Raw genomic sequence first — 18,329 nt, forward strand, 5'->3', positions numbered from 1 at the left:
TAATGCCTCATCGTTTCCTCTAAAATTGCCATCAATCTTGATAAAAGTTTTCCTCTAAAGTGCTTTGTACCAAATCTTTGTGTTAAAATGCAAGTCAGCAAAAGGCTGTGTATGTATGTGTGTTTATGTGTGTGTGTCTGTGTGCGGATGCCTGCCCTCACACTTGGGATGGGGCAGGGTGGAGTGTGGAGTAGAGAGAGAAAAAAAAGACAAGAAAGAATGGAAAAAGAGAAGTAATCCTTTCTAGCACTCTGAAAAATGGGGTGTCCAGGCTCCTTGGCTCTCCTGAAACAGGCTCATTTCTTATTGCTAATGAATTTCAATTGTAATTACAGAGCATTGGTAAGCCACATTAAGTCTGAAGGGCTGCATCAAAAATATACACCATCTACAGAAGCCACTTCAATTCTCTCTGCAAAACCTAGTAGCCAAGCAGTAAATCAATTTGTGAGTAGATATAAACTGTTGCTGGTTGTCCATTAAAAGTTAGCTGTTTCTTCACAATGCTAAGGGGCAAGTTCTGAAGTAACATGAATGGGCTGTGGCTAGATCCAGTGTGCCACTCACTTGCCAGTTTCTGGTCTGTCGCAGAAGTGAACAACAGTTAAACTTTAAAGATAAACAGTTTTTTGATTGGGTTCCTGGAGAATAATGGTGCTTTTGTACAATTCTTGAAATAGAGCCTACAGCCACCCTGAACAAAATAGTCTCTTTCAAGATCTTGGAAATAATGACATCATAGGCAGATTGAACCAGCAATCCATTAATAGTATCCTTTGTAGAAAGCTGCCTCAGGGGAGGGACCTGGTTTAGTAAATTGGCATTGTTTACAAACATAACATAATAGAATCCCCCATTCGTCTACATTTATGGAATAATCAGAGACACTTCCCACTTGGGAAACAAACATATTAACACCCGAGCTTCCTTACAAGTCCATACTTTTTTTCCATTGGTTTTCTGGAAGCATGCTTTGAAGCAGTTGCTTTGAAGGTAAGTTAAAGATCACAAGAGCCTCCTGCACTATTCTTTTTCACCAAATCAGAATTCTGTGGAATAAGTAAGAGATGAAGATAGGTTGTACCTTATAAAGAGTAATAAAAACCTGAAGTAATATCAGGACAGTTCCAGCAAAGCCAAATCTGAAATGGCTAGGTAAAACCAAATGATGATTTGCTTCACACTTCCCATTTTCAGTGTGGAACTAGACAGAGATTCCTCCATTAATTTTCCATCTCTGAAAGGTGTATTTCCAGTACCTCTTACATACAGTCCTGGGGTGAGTTGAATAGAGTTAAAACAATTCCAGTTTGCTGGGCAGTAGAAAGGGGTACCATATAAGCTGGGTCCTTTGCAGAATGCCTGTATTATGGACCAGCAAGCATGTGGTGGTGAAATTTTGATCAGGGATTTCTAGTGTAATAAAGGGGAGTATAGTTGGAACTTTCTATCCCAAGTAGCACTTTTTTCCTCTGCCTAAAATATAACCTGGCCAAATAAGGTCAGAATAATCAGGCAGCTTGAAAAGAAGCAGGGCATCTACCTGTTGAGTCTAGCCAGAGAACAAAAAAGGAACAAAATACAACACTCCATTAGCCACACCTAATTATCAAGAACAAAGGAGCCTAGTATTTTGAATTACGTAGGTGTACTAGAACCCTAATGGCCCAGACCCTTACTTGCCTTATTACGTAAGGTAAGCTTCTTATATCTATTAAAGAGCCCATGCCTGTTTTTCATAACTTTTGTCCAATACAGAATAATGCCGCTAATGAAGCCGATCTTAAACTCACTTTTCTTCTGGAGAAACAGTGCATTTAGACGGACCAAATTTAAAAGGCAAAAGGGAATGCAGACCCGTTGGCCCCAGTTTCATATGTTAGTCAAAATATTTACTAGTACCAGTGGTATCTGTGAATATACTTTATCCTTGATTGCAATTTTTTTACTTTATCTTGTTCTGTGTGGTTTCACCTATGTAGGAAAATGTGAGGTTAATCAAGTTGTCTTGGAAAACCAAAATTTTATTACTGAGTGTTTCCTCTAGAATGGTTACTGAAAAAAATACAGTGGGTCTTAAATTCATTAAGACAATGCAAGATGTGACACTTCGGCAAAGGAAAAGAGATCTCTTGCCCAGATGAAGATCAGACCACTCCTTGTTAGTTGGCCATCACCTGTGCAGATGGAGAAACTATTAGTTGGCACTCCCCTATGCTTGAATACTTAAACTGGAGAAAAATTTAGAGCATAGAAAAATTTTGAAAATTTTTGCATTTTGCATTAATGCATTTTGCATTACACGTGATGTAACAATTTGTTACTGAAAATGATATACCCATTGTGACCACCAAAGGTATAAAAATCATTATGACATGTTATTTCTCATTACAGCAGCTGATGAGGAGACCTTTGTTGCTCTTGTACCTAAGTTTGTTTATAGTAAATGTTGTAGGAATAAAGTGATCTGCTAAGTCGTTTTTGGAGAGCTCTGATGTGCCTAAATTAGCGCCAGTTAATACTTGATGAATTTACATAGATTATTGTGGCACTGGGATTGGACTTGCCTTGTGTTCCAACTGGAGATTCATTTTGAAGATGCCCTTAAGACATGACTTGAGATGGCAAGCCTCCTTGGGGTCTGAGTAGAGGGACTTGAATTAGAGTAGGATATCAGTTGGAAGCAGAAACATTTCCTTGGGGAGTCCCTGCTTTTCCAGGTCACTTTACCTTCCAGTGGGATGAAACCTGAATGTATTCAGCCCTAAGCACAAGCTACTAACAAGTAATGAAATTAAGAGCAGGTAAGTTGCCAAAACCCTGACTGGTTCTGACCACCCTGTTAACTACCTTGCCAAGCTCCCTAGTTCCCCATTTCAGGACATAAAGCATGACAAGGAGTCAGGTTATGATGTCTTCTCAGGAGCTGGTCGTTTCGGAGCTAGCTCCTCTTTGCTTATGGTGATATCTGGCTCAGCTTTATCTTCTACCTGCTACCTGAAAATGGGGCACTGTTTCCCTGTCACTACACCCGAAGCCTGCCAAAACTGTCAGGCCCACTTGATTGAGCCCCCAGTTTTTTCTCATAAAACAGTAGAGTATTTCTATGTGTCCTGTATGCACGGGTAAGAATCCGATGCCAGTGGCATCCCAGTGCCAAAGCAGCTAACAAACTACTGTTGGGGGGCGTTAAAAATCTATAGCCAAACCTGTCAACTCCAGATTTTGAGGGGGCTGTGCTTCCTGAGCATTGCTAACATCAAGGTAGAACTTTTTTAAAAAATTATTTTAAAGATTTTATTTATTTATTTTATTTATTTATTTATTTATTTATTTATTTATTTGAGACACAGAGAGAGACAGACATAGGCAGAGGGAGAAGCAGGCTCCCTGCAAGGAGCTAGATGCGGGACTTGATCCCGGAACCCTGGGATCATGACCTAAGCCAAAGGCAGATAGTCAATCACTAAGCCACCCAGGTGCCCCCTAGGGCAGAATTTTTAAAGAAGGTTGTAAATTGTTCATTAAAAGACAATGAGCAGGGATCCCTGGGTGGCGCAGCGGTTTGGCGCCTGCCTTTGGCCCATGGCGCGATCCTGGAGACCCGGGATCGAGTCCCACGTCAGGCTTCCGATGCATGGAGCCTGCTTCTCTCTCTGCCTGTGTCTCTGCCCCTCTCTCTCTCTCTCTGTGACTATCATGAATAAATAAATAAAATCTTAAAAAAAAAAAAAAGACAATGAGCAGATGGCAGAGAATAAAGTCTCACTTTGAGAAAAGGAAGGGACTTTCTGTGTTTGTGTTTATGTGTTGAAAAGCCACGAATTATTGCCCCTGCTTTCCTCTTTGGGAAATGATACCGTTGGTCTTTAGAGAGGCAAATGGTAGAAACTCTCCCCCTAGAAAAGAAACCTCCCCCAAATGGTCATCACAAAACCTGAGATGATGCGCGAGCCCCAGTACTTTGGTGTCCAAGACGTCAGAACCCCCATTTTACCAGATTGTTTTTTTTTTTCAGGCTGCTGCTTTCTCAATTCCTGTTTTCTCCTCCTGTTCTGTAGGAGCTGTGCAATCAGTCATAAGTGAAAATGTCTGACAGTTTGGATAATGAAGAGAAACCTCCAGCTCCCCCGCTGAGAATGAACAGTAACAACCGAGATTCTTCGGCACTCAACCACAGCTCCAAACCACTTCCCATGGCCCCTGAAGAGAAGAATAAGAAAGCCAGGCTTCGCTCTATCTTCCCAGGAGGAGGGGATAAAAGTAAAGTATCAGTGGCCGGGCATTGAAAAGGGGCTAGTTTATTTTTTCATTGTCTCTTTCTTGGGTAGTCATTTCTGGAGCATTGGCATGCAGGGCCTGGCTGACCTTTCTGTCTATACCTTTAGAGGTTGTGTTTCATCAGAGGATAATGTTTGATTGACTTAATGGCAGGTTTGCAGAAAATACATGTATGCTGTGTTTGCCTTTCACATAAAATTGAATTTGTAGTGTTCCACCAAGGGAAGTCATAGCAATGGTACTGTCTTGAATCTGTGAATGGTGACTTTCTTTCCGATAACTTAGCAGGGAATTTACGGTAATCCCTTCTTGTCCTTATTGGAAATTTGAGTAGAGGTGGATTTCCTGCTGTGTACCTTTCTGACAACTGTGAAAATTCTGAATTGCATATACCATGGTCAGTCCAAGCCATCACGTGATTGTCCCTCTGACTCCATATCACAAGGTGGGAAGACCCTTCTGAGTCATTTGTTTTCTCTCATTCCTCTGCCAGTTGTCCCTTAAGCCATCAGCCCTATTTGCACTGACATCACAACAGTATATTAACATTTACCCATGTGTTGTTCCTAAAACCATTTGTGATACCGGTCGGCGAGGGTGTGGCAAGAGAATCTCTAGTAAATAATGGTCAGGTTGCATTAATTAGGGTAAACTTAAACAAAGCTTCTATACATGTGACTATTGAGGTGGAAGAACATGAAGCAAGTACCATAGCAGGCTGCCATAAAAGCAAGAAGGGTGATCTCTTTAGAGAAGGGACATTCTCCATGTGTTCCTTCCAGGTGAGAGTACTTGGTGTGAATGAGTCCACAGTTTGTACCATAAAGAAAGGCAAAACTCTTATTAGGACCAGGATTGCCTCTTGTACCCCTGTGTCACCTAAGAGGTGCTTTATCCCTGGTAACCCAAGGATGGCAATGTTAAACCGATGCATTTAAACAAGCAAAAGAATGATGAATCACTTTCCATGCATGCGGTCTGTGAACATGCACGAGGGATTTCTAAAGATGTGGTTTGCAGACACCGAAGTAGGTCCAGAAAATTTTCTGCTGGGAGTCAGGGACAGTTTGAGAAATTTCTGGTGTGCCGTGACCTGGAGACCAGGTCTCCAGTGAGTGTGGTGCCGAAGAAAGAACCATGAGATCCGGGATCCCTGGGTGGCGCAGCGGTTTAAGCGCCTGCCTTTGGCCCAGGGCGCGATCCTGGAGACCCGGGATCGAATCCCACGTCGGGCTCCCAGTGCATGGAGCCTGCTTCTCCCTCTGCCTATGTCTCTGCCTGCCTCTCTCTCTCTCTCTCTGTGTGTGAATATCATAAGTAAATAAATAAAATTAAAAAAAAAATTAAAAAAAAAAAAAAAAAAAAGAACCATGAGATCCTCCAGCTCCTGTATTGCACCTGCCACAACTACAGGAAGTGATTGAAGAAGGGGATTATGTGCCTGCCCCAGTCATTGGTGCTGTTGAGACCGCCCTTCTTTGGAAGCCTTTGATTAGCCTTACTTGCCCTTTTGAAGAACAAGAGCCAACCAATGCCAACATGAGGTCAGCAAAAACAGGCCGATGTTTCTGTTTTGTGCCGATACTTGGGATGACTTCATGGTGAAACCATTACTGCTTGATCCAAAACTATGCTCAGATCATCTCAGGGGGGAAAAAATTCAAGCCAAGTCTCTGGTATACTGACACACAAACAGAAAAGCCTGGATAACTCCTTTGCTCCTTAAGAAATGGTTTGAAATAGTTGAATAGTGCTTTCTCACAGAAGTTCAGGACAAAAAAAATTTGTGAATTCAAAGTCCTGCTGATTCTCCCCAGTCCTTTTGGTACCTCAGATACATTTGCCACTGTGCCTCCTTGATGCTGAGGTTGTCTTTATAACGAGTTGCATATTTCAGATCCTTGAGCCCTTGATCAGTGCTTGATCTAGTCATTCAAGAAGACTTATGCCAAACTAATGCATAACTTTGTTCTTCACAGTCTCACAAAGGTTCCTTTGTCTGAATATCCTAATGCATGGGATTGTGACACTGTCACTGAGATTGTCTTAATAAAAGAAGCATTAGACAGTTTTTAATAGAGCCTGTTGGTAACGTAAGCTGATGAAAAACTTGGCTAGAGATGGTGACATACCTTTCAATTCATCTGTTCTGAAGACAGAGACTCTTCGGATCAAGAAGACTCTATATAGATGAGGAGGAACATTTGGTGCAGGAGCATTCACGGGCTGAAGTTGAATGTGAACCTGTTGCTACTCCTTCAAATGATAAGATGCTGTTAGAGGATGACTCTCAGGAAGCTTCCAGTACTCCAGAGGTGATTATCTTAAGAGATGGTGAAGGTAATTAGGAAGCCATGGGACTAGAGACAAATATAGTTACAAGCAACAAGTGCAGATTCTTTAGAATTTAGGATTAAAACCTCCTCCCAGAAAGTAATGCAAATCGATACCTTTACACATCAAATTGTAAACTGTTCAAAGCTTGAGTGGTTTAGAAGAACTCTGTGAAGAGGTGCTGTGATGCCTTCAGAATACCACATTGGACAGAAATCCTCTTTCACAGAACCTGAGTCATGAAGGAGGACCATTTAATATCATTGGACAGCTGATAAGTTGCCTTCCCACCAAATATGAATTTCATTGAACTCTCTAAGGAGGTGCTAAGAGTCTTTTTACATTATCATATTAGGAAAAACCACCCTCCAAAGAGCCTAAATCTCCAAGTAGTGCCATTTAAGTACCCGCACTAAACACTTCGGAAGCCACTTTTGGGCCAAACGTGAACAATTCAATTTGAACTCTGTACAGAAGTGCTAAAAAGTATCTTCAGGAAAGACTTGAGGAAACAGCATCTTCAGAAAAGCCAGTCATGAAGTTTTACTATTTAAATACATTTGCTTGATAGGGCTAAAAGCACAAGCAAGCTGCTCTGATTTCAGGATTGGATTCTGATGACTGGGAGAATATGAAGATCCATGATTTAAGCTAAAAAGTTCACCTCTGTTCATCACTTCACTGTCACCCCCATTGTCCCACTACCATAATGAGCACCACATCCTCATCACCTCTGGAAATCATCTTAGGATCTAAATGGAAACTCTGTAGAACCTTTTACAAATTTAAGCTATATAAACTCTCATTCTTTGTATGTAATGTGCTGTTATTATTGTTTTGTTTTACTGTGCAAAAAAATCATTCGTGAAGGCTTTCAAAAGTTTGCACATGACTTGACTTGCCCTGCCCCCTTCTTTTGCAAACCTCCTATAATCGTACTTTCTTCAGCTGAACTCTGCTACCTTGGGGGCTGTTCGGGAACTTGACCCGATAGGTAAGGAGGGGTTTCTGCTCTTGGTGACTGCTTGGGTTATAGCACCATCAGTGTTGGATGAATGGGAGGGGCACTGGATTTGGGCTCTGAAGAACCCGGGTTTGAGTCCAGCTCTGCCACTGATTATTGTGACTTTGGGCCAGTCACTGAGCTTCAGCACCTGTTAAAGGCAGGGAGTCATACCCGGGCTACCTCACAAGAGATCCGCTGGTAGCCAAATGCAATTCTGAGTATTAGCTATTAAAATTAAAAAGTGCTAGATAATTGTGAGGTGTTATTACATTTGTATCATTCTGGACCTTACGGACAAAACAACCAAACAGATTTTTAAACTCTTACTTCTTTTTTTTTAAGTACCTTTGTCCCTAACTAGAACTTACATGTCAATTTTAGAAAATGAAAGTTGTCCATAATTTTACAAGCTAAAAATAACCAACTGGATCGGTAGCTTACCTCCTAGCCCTCCTTCTTCATATCATATAGAACTTGTTTATCCATATATAATAAATGGAAACTAAAGACAAACAGATAGAAAAGATCAAAGTTGCCCATACTCACAAATCTCAGAAACAATGTTAATGTTTTAGTGGATTCTTTCCAGACATTTTTTGTGTTTTGTGGAGATATAATATCAGTAAGTCCTTATATACAGTTTTTTACATAGTTAAAATCCTAATCAATTTTATATCTTAATTTTTTAATTGATGTATACTTAAAATTTTTATCATGAATATTTTCCTACATTTAAAAAAGTTTTCATAAACACCGTTTTTGATAGTGTGTAATATTTCACCATATAGTGGCATCATGTTTTATTTGACCAGTTTATTTTGTTGGTCATTTGGGGTCCTTTCCAAATTTCTGTTATAAATAGCGTTACATTGTCTATCTCTTGAGTTAACTGAAAATACTTTGGGGACAGCAGAAGTTTTTGCTTGTTTGAGAAATTTCTCTCTGATAGCTACATTTCACTGACCAAAGAGAGCTTCAAGAGACAGGCAGAAGCAAAATAAGAAGCTGTAGCTGTAATTTCAGGATTGAGGATCTGTCGTTGTTGGAGACTGTTCCAGAAGCTGGATCTTTGTGTCAGAGCAAATTAGGAGAGACAGTTGGCCACCATTTGATGATACTTTACAATAGAAGAATTTGCAGAATGTAGAGCAGGAAAAAGACATCCTGAAAAGTGGTTTGATTTTATTTTATGGTCCCCATGAAGGGTGAGACAAATCAGGTTTGTCGGCTCCTAGAGAACTTGGGGCCCAGTGTATAGCCTATGCGTAGTGCTTGTAATGGGACTCTACGGTATGTATGCACTTTGTATTAGCTTTCTTCCAGTCTCTATTTTATGTTTCTGTCTTTGTTACTGGTTTTTTTCCCCTCGTACTTTCTCACCTACTTTGAATTTATGCTATCATGCTGCATTTTGTGTATTCTTGTAAGCTGTCTTATATCCATTTGGAACAAGGAGGGGACTAAATACGTGGATGAATAAATATGTATATGAGAAAACACATGGATAAATAAACCAGTAGGGCAAATGCAATGAGGCCAGTGAATCAGCCAGGACTCTTCAGATGGCATGGTGCCTCTAAAAATAATCAATGTTAAGGACTTGAAGCTTGGAGGAACGTGTGGGAAAGAAGCAGGTGAGGCTGCATTTGGAGGTGACATGTTCTGTGTGATGTCTGTGTCTTCTGAAGCATGCTTTATGTGTGCTGTGTCTCGTGCTGCACTTGAGCATTCTGTGTGTTTCAGAGGACATGCAATGCTGTGTGAAGGGCCAGGTCACTAGAGAGCACAGTTTACATGTCCTCTGTTTGTAGGGGATCCAGAGAGATTTGGGAAATGACATGAAGGCCCCTCTCCCTGGAGGAGGGAGGAGTACGAGGGGATAGTTGGATATAAATCAAGTCAAGATGAACAAGAGGTAATCTACCATTTACTGACTAGTTCCTGGGTGCCAAACTGTGCCAGGCACTTTCCATGTATTGAATGTTTTAATCCTTACAACTGCTCTGTATTATCCCCTTTCTGCAGATGAGGTCATTTAAGCTCCGAGCATTTAAGTAGACATCTTAAAATCATGTAGTTGCTGATGGAAGTCAAGAGTCTCCCAGGTCTCTCTGACTCCCAATATGATGCTTATTCTGTTCCATCATACAGCCTTGCAACAGGACAAAGGAAATATGTGGTAACCTATGCTCCTAGCTTCCCAACAGCCAACAATGGCTTTCATTTTTTCCTTAAGATGGCATTTTTTACTTATGTGCACTTTGAAACATAATCTGAATTTTGGAAAAGGGAACTTTTTTAAATCACTGCTCAGAAGGAAAGAAAGCTTTTTCTTTTTTCTTTTTTTGTTTTGGTTTATTTTCAAAGGAATTATGGTGAGAAAATATTCTTGACAATAGAGATGTGCTAACATTTAATTTGGGTGTTTTGTGGGTTAGATTCCCATTTGATGTGTGTACTTGATGGGCTTAAATATTGCTTGCTTTAGAAAGTCAAGGCTGTACATGAGTGTGTTCATATATGTGAAAAAGTTCTTAAAGTGCCATATAGTTTTATTATTGTACATATATATAGTTGTTGTTTTGATTCCTAGAGTGTGCTATCATCTCTATACACATCACACAGGAAAGCTTGACTGTGTAACAATGATATTAAAGAAGACTCTCAGTTGTCTTTTATGGTCTCGTTAATCAAATGTTCTGGTCAACGCACGTTACTAACTTTCATCTAATTAATGCACAATAAAAAACACTTAGTGTGATAACTAGACTGAACAGTATGCCACCTTTCTTTGGTGATGCTGGAGACCCTTTGGGATCTTGCAGTACTCGAGGTTATGATCATTGCAACAGCAATGATTGGGAATCCAAATTAATTGAGGGTTCTGTTATCAGACAGCCAGATGTCAGAGACTGCTACATCCTGAGTGGCTTTTACATTGCTCTTGGTGCTGCAAATGTAAACCATAACTGCTTAGCAGAGTGCTCTTTGGAGATCACAGTCCTGCCCTTTGGGAAGCCCGGAGGACATGGCATCTTGCTTGTCCTCAGAGGTCAGTGCTGTGCCCCAGGAAAAGAGCCTCCTTTACCCTAGAAGGGCCTTATGGTTGAAATGGGAAGCAGACAGGATAGGGCTGCCCTCTGTCTGCTAGGGCTGGTGCTACATCAAGACCAGTAAATGGGTACACCAATATGGTGGCCTGATAAAATGAGCAGACTGGTCAGATTCAAGAGCAGTGTGGAATGCTGGATTGGGAGATTTATCCATTGGAGGAAAGAAGCAACAGGGAGATTGAAATTGGAAGAGGAAGTAATGTGTGATGGGAGGTTAGGGGGTAGAGAGGATATTGGGGACAGATGAGAAGAGGGGAAAATGAGGGAGTTGTTTCAAACATGAAAACGAAGGGTCTCAAGGGATATGAAGTTCCTTTCCTCCTTAAAGCAAATGAGGCCTTCCCCACCCCCCAATCAAATTTGTGCCCTGTATAATTATCCACATGATCAGGAGTGTCTGGTTTAGGACACTGCCTCATACTCATTTCTTTTTTTGTTGTTGTTTCAAACATTTTCCATTGAAATTGTTGCATGTGTGAACCAGGTGTAAACGAGAGTGGAGGCAGGTGTGTTGCCTGGAAGGAGATGGTAAGAGTCCTAATGATTTGCCAGAGTGATCACTGTTGCTGAATGTTTTTAAAGATGATACCACTGAAGGTGATATCTGTGTGGGAATGGAGGTCACTGGAAGCACTCCCATGGGACCATCATGTCCTTCCTCCATCATCCTTGTGCAACACCCAACTTATGCATTGGGCTTGTAGCTGCTCTTGCAGAATCAAATACCACTTTTGAGTTTTTAATCTGTATATTAAAGGCTGCTAATTTACAAAGAGTATATATATTGTTTTCCATAGCCGCCCAAGACCTGGCGGGAGGAAACGGGCTTACTATTTCACCAGAGGAAATGAACTAGGCATAAAGAAATTCCAGATGTGCTAATTAAATGCTATAAATTACCAAGGGTGAAATTTACTAGGTTCTTCTATTTGCCATCTCATGGCTTTAGCAGGTTCTACCTTAAGCAAGACAATGAACCTTCTACCCTGGGCCTCCCTGACTGTATACTTAGAGATTTGCTAATATAATAAAAGATTATAAGAGCAGTGGGTGCTTAGAACAGCCCAGTCTAATCCTTTTTATGGGTAGTTATGTTTTTAGAGACATCACTTATAGGATGGAAAGTGCTAGGTAAAAAGTGACAGATTAGTTCTCTAGCAAATGGAGTCACCCTGTTACTATTTCCTAAGAAAATGATGTATTTGCAACGGCAGTTAGAGGGATATGACAGCATTGAAAGTGCTTTCATACTAGTTACCTCCTTCAGGTCTCTTACAACAGAAGCAAGGATTATCCTCCATTTTATAGAGAAAGGCAAAAGGTTAGAGACTTGGAAGCAAATGGCTTCTACAGAGTTGCCCCACTACTAGTTACAAAGCAAGGCAGTCCTGGAATTTACATCCTCCCCAACTCCTACCCAGTGGTGGTTGAACATCCTACTGCTTGTCATAAAATGGGAGTTACCTAACTTGTTTTCAAAATAGGGCTTCAGCACATGGAATATGCAAAAATGGAATTTTTACAGAAGTGAGTGAAACCCAGGTGAATCTAACCCCTTTTCTCAATCTGCAATGATGGCCCTGGTCTTACCTTTGTCTTTACAACTTGCTCCTGAGAGTCTGACTGGCTAGTGAAAAGTAACAGCCTTTGTCAGAAAGAACGTTGTTAATTACTTCTCCCTGACTCCAGTGTTCTTCTGGGGGCTTTTAAATCTTTTTCTATTACAAAAATAAGAACTCATGCTTTTACAGTTAAGCTATGAAAGAATCACAGGAAAATAAAACATGAGAGTTAGCTCTCATACCTTCCTTCCGATTCACTTATAATCCAGTATTTAGAGATTTGGGTCTTTTTCCTCGTTTAAGTTTGTTTTTTTTTTTTCTTTTTTTTTTAAATTTTTATTTATTTATGATAGTCACAGAGAGAGAGAGAGAGAGAGAGAGAGAGAGAGAGGCAGAGACACAGGCAGAGGGAGAAGCAGGCTCCATGCACCGGGAGCCCGATGTGGGATTCGATCCCGGGTCTCCAGGATCGCGCCCTGGGCCAAAGGCAGGCGCCAAACCGCTGCGCCACCCAGGGATCCCTTTTTCCTCGTTTAATAAACACCAATTTCCTTTTCTGCTCAGGATCAGCATATATTTTGCCCAAGATGCTAGATTTAAGCCACAAATGCATCTGTTACATAGAACCTCTTTTTAAATCTTTTACCCACCTTGCGCTGTCAATTTCTTTAAATACTCAGGGCCAAGAATAAAATCTGTTTTTGAGCCTAAATGTCTGCTGTAGTTACCACATAGTACTTTCAGGTATTTCCAATGGGAAAAATAAATTTGAAAACCCACAAATGACATTCTTTCCACCCCCCAGCCCCCCCCAAAAAATAGAGGAAAACTAGAGAATTTTTTCCTCCCCCATGTAAGGGAAAATGCACATTTTGTGAAACTAATAAGAAATTATCACAGATCCGCTCTCGTAATATGCCCACAGACAATATTTGTTTACAGAGCAGAAGTGTCAGAGATGAACACCATCTTTGCAGAAATCAGTCCCTCTGGATCCATTGCCCTCTTTCATACCACCTGCAGGGCTGCTGTTGCCATAGGAGGAGCTGTAATCCCAGAACTGCTCTGGAATTCTTACTTTACCAAGTATAAGGCTTCAGAAAGCTTCCCTCTGGGGGATTATGGCACAGTGGGCTCTGTGATCCACATATCAGAGGATGGAGCAGAATGGCACTTTTTTTAAATTAAAAAAAAAGCAACAACTCCCATACCTATTTGACTTTACTAGTAGTTAAGTAGGCACTAAGGCATTTTAATTTTTGAAGGCCACAAGGGCAGCATTCTTTTTTTTTAAAAAAAAAATATTTTATTCATTTATTCATGAGAAAGAGAGAGAGAGAAAGAGAGAGAGAGGCAGAGACACAAGCAGAGGGAGAAGCAGGCTCCATGCAGGGAGCCCGATGCAGGACTCGATCCCAGAACTCCAGGATCACGCCCTGGGCCAAAGGCAGGCGCCAAACCACTGAGCCACCCAGGGATCCCCCAAGGGCAGCATTCTGTAAGTGATCTTTGTGGGCATTGACTCGCAGCCTCTCAGTAAATTAGAGAAATTAATAAACTACAGAAAACACCTATCACCCAGCTAAAGGGTGACCAAGTCACTAAGTATAATCTATTAGGAAAAGAAAAAGTTGTTGCCTGAAGGAGGTGGGTAGCCCTTTAAAAATACATCCATATCTTCCTAATATGGCTTTCCCAGAGCCAAGCCAGGAATATAAGTACTGCAAGTCATCCTGTCATACTGGATGTTAATAGAGGCATCCCTGGAGCACTTGTACACTTGTATACTTCACTCAGAAAAGATTTGTGTCCGCTTTAAAATTTTTTTTATTCATTCGTGGGAGACACACAGAAGCAGAGACATAGGCAGAGGGAGAAGCAAGCTTCCTGTGGGGAGCCCGATGCGGGACTGGATCCCAGGACCCAGGGATCACACCCTAAGCCAAAGGCAGATGCTCAACCGCTGAGCCACCCAGGTGTCCCTTCTGTCTGCTTTTTATGTGCCTACCTCTGTGCTGAGTGTTTTGGGGGGATCCTACATGGAAGACAAAGGTCCCTATGCTCTCCCCTGGATTGTAACTTTCAATCTAGTTGCAGAGATCACACACACACACACACACACACACACACACACACACACACACACACAGTTTATAGGAAATGACTAGTAGGTGATCTCAGAGGCAACCATGCAGTAGCACATAGGTTCTCCCTATTCCATCCCCACTGTATATTTTTCGTCTCAGCCTGCATGAAGTAAGCTACCATTTTGAAGCCCGCCCCCACCATGCCTTACATGCAGCACATAGCTCCCTGGCTTGTCTTCCAGAAAGTACCTTCTCTATTATATCAGCCACCTGCTCAAAAACCTTTTCTAGCTCATTCTTTATTGCTGTCTCTAATTTTGTCTTCCTTCCTGCTTTCTAAAGCTATACCCTAACTATTTACCCTTGTGTCTTCCCACTTCCTCATCAATATGCTCTATATGTTCCTTTTATCAAGCTTTGTTTCTGTTTTCATTTTTTTTTCTACTTTAGGTGCTTTACCCTTTCCTGCCTCTCCATTCTTGAAGACCATCTCCTGAGTCCTACCTACTCCAGTGAGCCCTCACCATCCACCACAGCTTTCTGTCCTCTTTTGATATGCTACAGCATTTATACTCTATTCTTTTCAACCTAGCACTGAATTTTATTTGGGCTGGCAGTATTGATTGCTATTTCTTTTTTCAGAAAGATTTTATTTATTTATTCATGAGAGACACACAGAGAGAAGCAGAGACATAGGCATAGGGAGAAGCAGGCTCCCTGTGGGGAGCCCAGTGTGTAACTCCATCCCAGGACTGCGGGATCACACCCTGAGCCAAAGGCAGACGATCAACTGCTGAGCCACCTAGGTGCCCCTGATTGCTGTTTCTTCCTTGCTAGGTGTGTTTCCCTAATCAGATTGCAAGTTTAGAATATTCCTTCAGTTCCTTCAGCACAATCTGTCACTATACCAATCCACAATTCTGTGCATACTTTCAAAGGAAAGGAAGGTGGGACAGTAGCAGGACAGAGTTGTTCCTTACAGCCACGGTTGTAAAATGCTTGCTGCTTAGAACTAGCCAGCCCATGTGTGTGGCTGTTTTGTTTTGTTTTGTTGTCCCTTTGGAAAAAATTATTTCTGCATTTTACACCATATTTTGCTTTGAGCTTTCTGTATTAATGTGGCTTTAAATGTCACTTTTTAAATGCTGTATGCTATAACCTTGCATCCTTTCCATTGCTTTTTAAAAAATCATCATTATCCTGTGCTTTTAGGCTACATTTATGTAAGAAAGCATTTTCCTATGTCTGTCCTCTGTCATTCCCTTTCTTTTCCTGCATGCTCTATTTTCAAGGAGCTAGAAGGTGCTCTATTTTAGAGAATTGTATTTTACAATTCTGGATGTGACCATATGACATCATCCAATGAGGAGGCCCAACAAAACTTCCAGGAATTTTAGGGGAAGATGACAAGTGGAATTTCTACAAGGAAGATGCAGGTGACTTTTCTGAAACACTTTCAGAAGGCAAGAATAGCACCATCCAGGGATTTCATGTGAGGGAGAATTGATCACTTTGCTATACCTTGAACCCTGCCCGGCTGTACTGCCAATATATGCTTTTGGCCACAAAATGGCACCTCGCAAGAGGTATGCCTGAATGAGTTCAGAGTCATCCCTGCTGTTGAGAAAAGACAGCAACAGTACTGTTATCAACATCTTCAACTGTAACGAGTACTTTAAAACATACCCTCCCACTCCAAGGCCTTTTTAGAGAACCTGGATCATAGTCTCCTCACCCTTGAACACATAATGGCACATAGGCAAGACCTGTCTCCATATATCAGGTCTCATTTCACATAATGAAGGTCATTCATGCATTCATTTGTTTGTTCATTTGCTTATTCATCAAATATTTATTGAATTGGGTACTGTGTTAGATAGATGTTGGGATACAGAGGCGGGTAAGTCCCAGTTTCTGCCTTTAAGGAACTGATGGCACAGTGATGGACACAGACAAGTCAGTCACTGAGTAGAGTTGAGCATGCTAAGTGCAATACAGAAGTGAGCACTGGGGAGAGACAGCTATTCAAGACTGAGGGGAAGTCAGGGAGGTCTTCTTGGAGGAAGGGACCCCTGAACTGAGGTGAGTCTTAAAGAAGGAATAGAGCTAGCCATGTAAGCGATGGATGGTATTCCAGATAGAAGGAGCAGCATTATGAAGGCAGTAGGCATGACACATTATTAGTTGAGGTTCTGTGAATACAACCACAAGTAGTTCTGAATAGCTATGCAGAGAGTGAGAGTGGAAGGGGGTGGGAGATGGAGCCATGGAAGTAATCGGGGACAGGATCCTAGAGGGCTTATATATTCCAAGCTAAGGGCTTTGAATTCAATTCTGAAGGCATTGGGGATGCACTGGAGCAGAGGAACACTATCATATTTGTGTTTCAAAATATCACTCTAGCCACAAGAGAAGACTGGATCGTGTAGGGGTGGGGGATGGAAGAAGGCAGATCAAGCTGTTGGGGTTATGTAGGTGAGAAATAACAGTACCCTGGCCTCAGGGCCAGTATCAGTAAGAGCAGAAGATGACAATACAGAGGGAATATTGATCAGGAAGCATGAACAGAGCTAGGAAACTAAGCAGATGATGAGAAACAGAAGGATAAGGTAGGGAACACAGGAGGAGTTGCAATTTCTTGTTTTATGTGGAAGAAAGCAGTGGAAAATTAGTTTAATTTTTAAAATATTGAAATATAGGGGTTCAGAAGGCAACCCCATGGGGTCAGGGTACCCCAGAGAGGTCAGGGCTGGACATACACACGGAGAGCCACTAATGTAACCATACAAGTAGATGAGGTGGCAGAAGGGAGAGGCATGTTGGTAAGAGATAAGGACTGAAGACAACTCCTGAGAAATACTAAAGAGTCAAAAGAAGACCCAGAAATTCAGGAACAGGCTCCAGAAAAGGATTGCATGAAAGAGGGGAGAAAGGATTTGGTTTCATGAAGTTCATGGTCAGCAATGTTGCTTTTGACTGAAGGATCAACAGTCATAAGGACTGAAAAGTGGGCATTTTCAAGTAGGAGATGAATTTGAGACCTCAGGGACTCATTGCACTACTTTGAGGAGGGAGGATTAAGGAAGTCTGGATTGCCTTTTCAAGAAGTTTAAGCTCAAGAAGGAAAGGCTGAGATTTAGCATGGAGCAAATGATATGAGATGGCAGAGGGTTTTCATTTTTAAGGACAAAAGAGAACTCAGTAAGTCTTGCAGGCCAGATAGAAAGTGTCAGTAGGGAGGGAGAAATTGAAGATACAGGAAGAAATGACAATAACTGGTGGTGTGAGACCCCTGGTGAAGTGAGAGGGACTGGCAGCTGGAGTACCAGTGGAAAGATAAACCTTAGGCAGAGGAGGGGACAGTGCTTCCGGTGAGACATGAGATGTTACTCTTGGAGAAAAATGCAATTGGAGCAGGACAGGAAGTGAAGTCAAAGGAGTTCCAAATGGATGGCCTCCATTTCTCAGTGAAGTGAAAAAATTTCATATGCAGAAAGTCAAGGAGGAGAGGGTGCTGCAGAAGTTTGAGCAAAATGGACAAATTCTGGAATGTTCAGTGAGAGAAATGGGAAAGGAAGTTGGCAATGGGCAGAGGGTCATTCCAGATCATGAAAAGGCCTGGGGTACCTGTGGTCCTCCACTCTGCACATCATCTGTGGAGCGTAGAAGATCATTTATCCAGGTCTCACCCCCTAAAAATCCTGCTATAGTAGGTTCTGGGTGGGCTCTAGGCATTGGTCTTTTTTAGAACTCTATGGATTATTCTCATGAGCAGCACTGGTTGAGAACCCCTGGGTTAGTGGTGGCCATGGGAGCAGATTGAAGTAGAAGGGAGCTGAAATTCATTAGAACTGAGTGAAGTTGGGTAGCCCGGGTGGCTCAGCGGTTTAGCGCTGCCTTCAGCCCAGGGCCTGATCCTGGAGACCCGGAATCGAGTCCCACGTCA

At 41.7% G+C, this 18,329-nt stretch overlaps 1 protein-coding gene across 12 annotated transcripts in view; it reads left to right on the forward strand.

The window, feature by feature from the left end:
* PAK3 (p21 (RAC1) activated kinase 3) overlaps positions 1-18,329 on the forward strand; it is a 261,715-nt gene that overhangs the window by 160,474 nt on the left and 82,912 nt on the right. For all 12 annotated transcript variants that reach the window (XM_038588082.1, XM_038588084.1, XM_038588085.1 and 9 more), the window contains one exon: positions 4,062-4,263. In XM_038588082.1, the coding sequence (XP_038444010.1) occupies positions 4,089-4,263 (175 nt within the window). In that variant the 5' untranslated portion in view covers positions 4,062-4,088. The remainder of the gene's footprint in view (positions 1-4,061; positions 4,264-18,329) is intronic.

Source organism: Canis lupus, chromosome X, assembly GCF_011100685.1.
Source record: "Canis lupus familiaris isolate Mischka breed German Shepherd chromosome X, alternate assembly UU_Cfam_GSD_1.0, whole genome shotgun sequence".
NCBI classification, from domain to species: domain Eukaryota; kingdom Metazoa; phylum Chordata; class Mammalia; order Carnivora; family Canidae; genus Canis; species Canis lupus.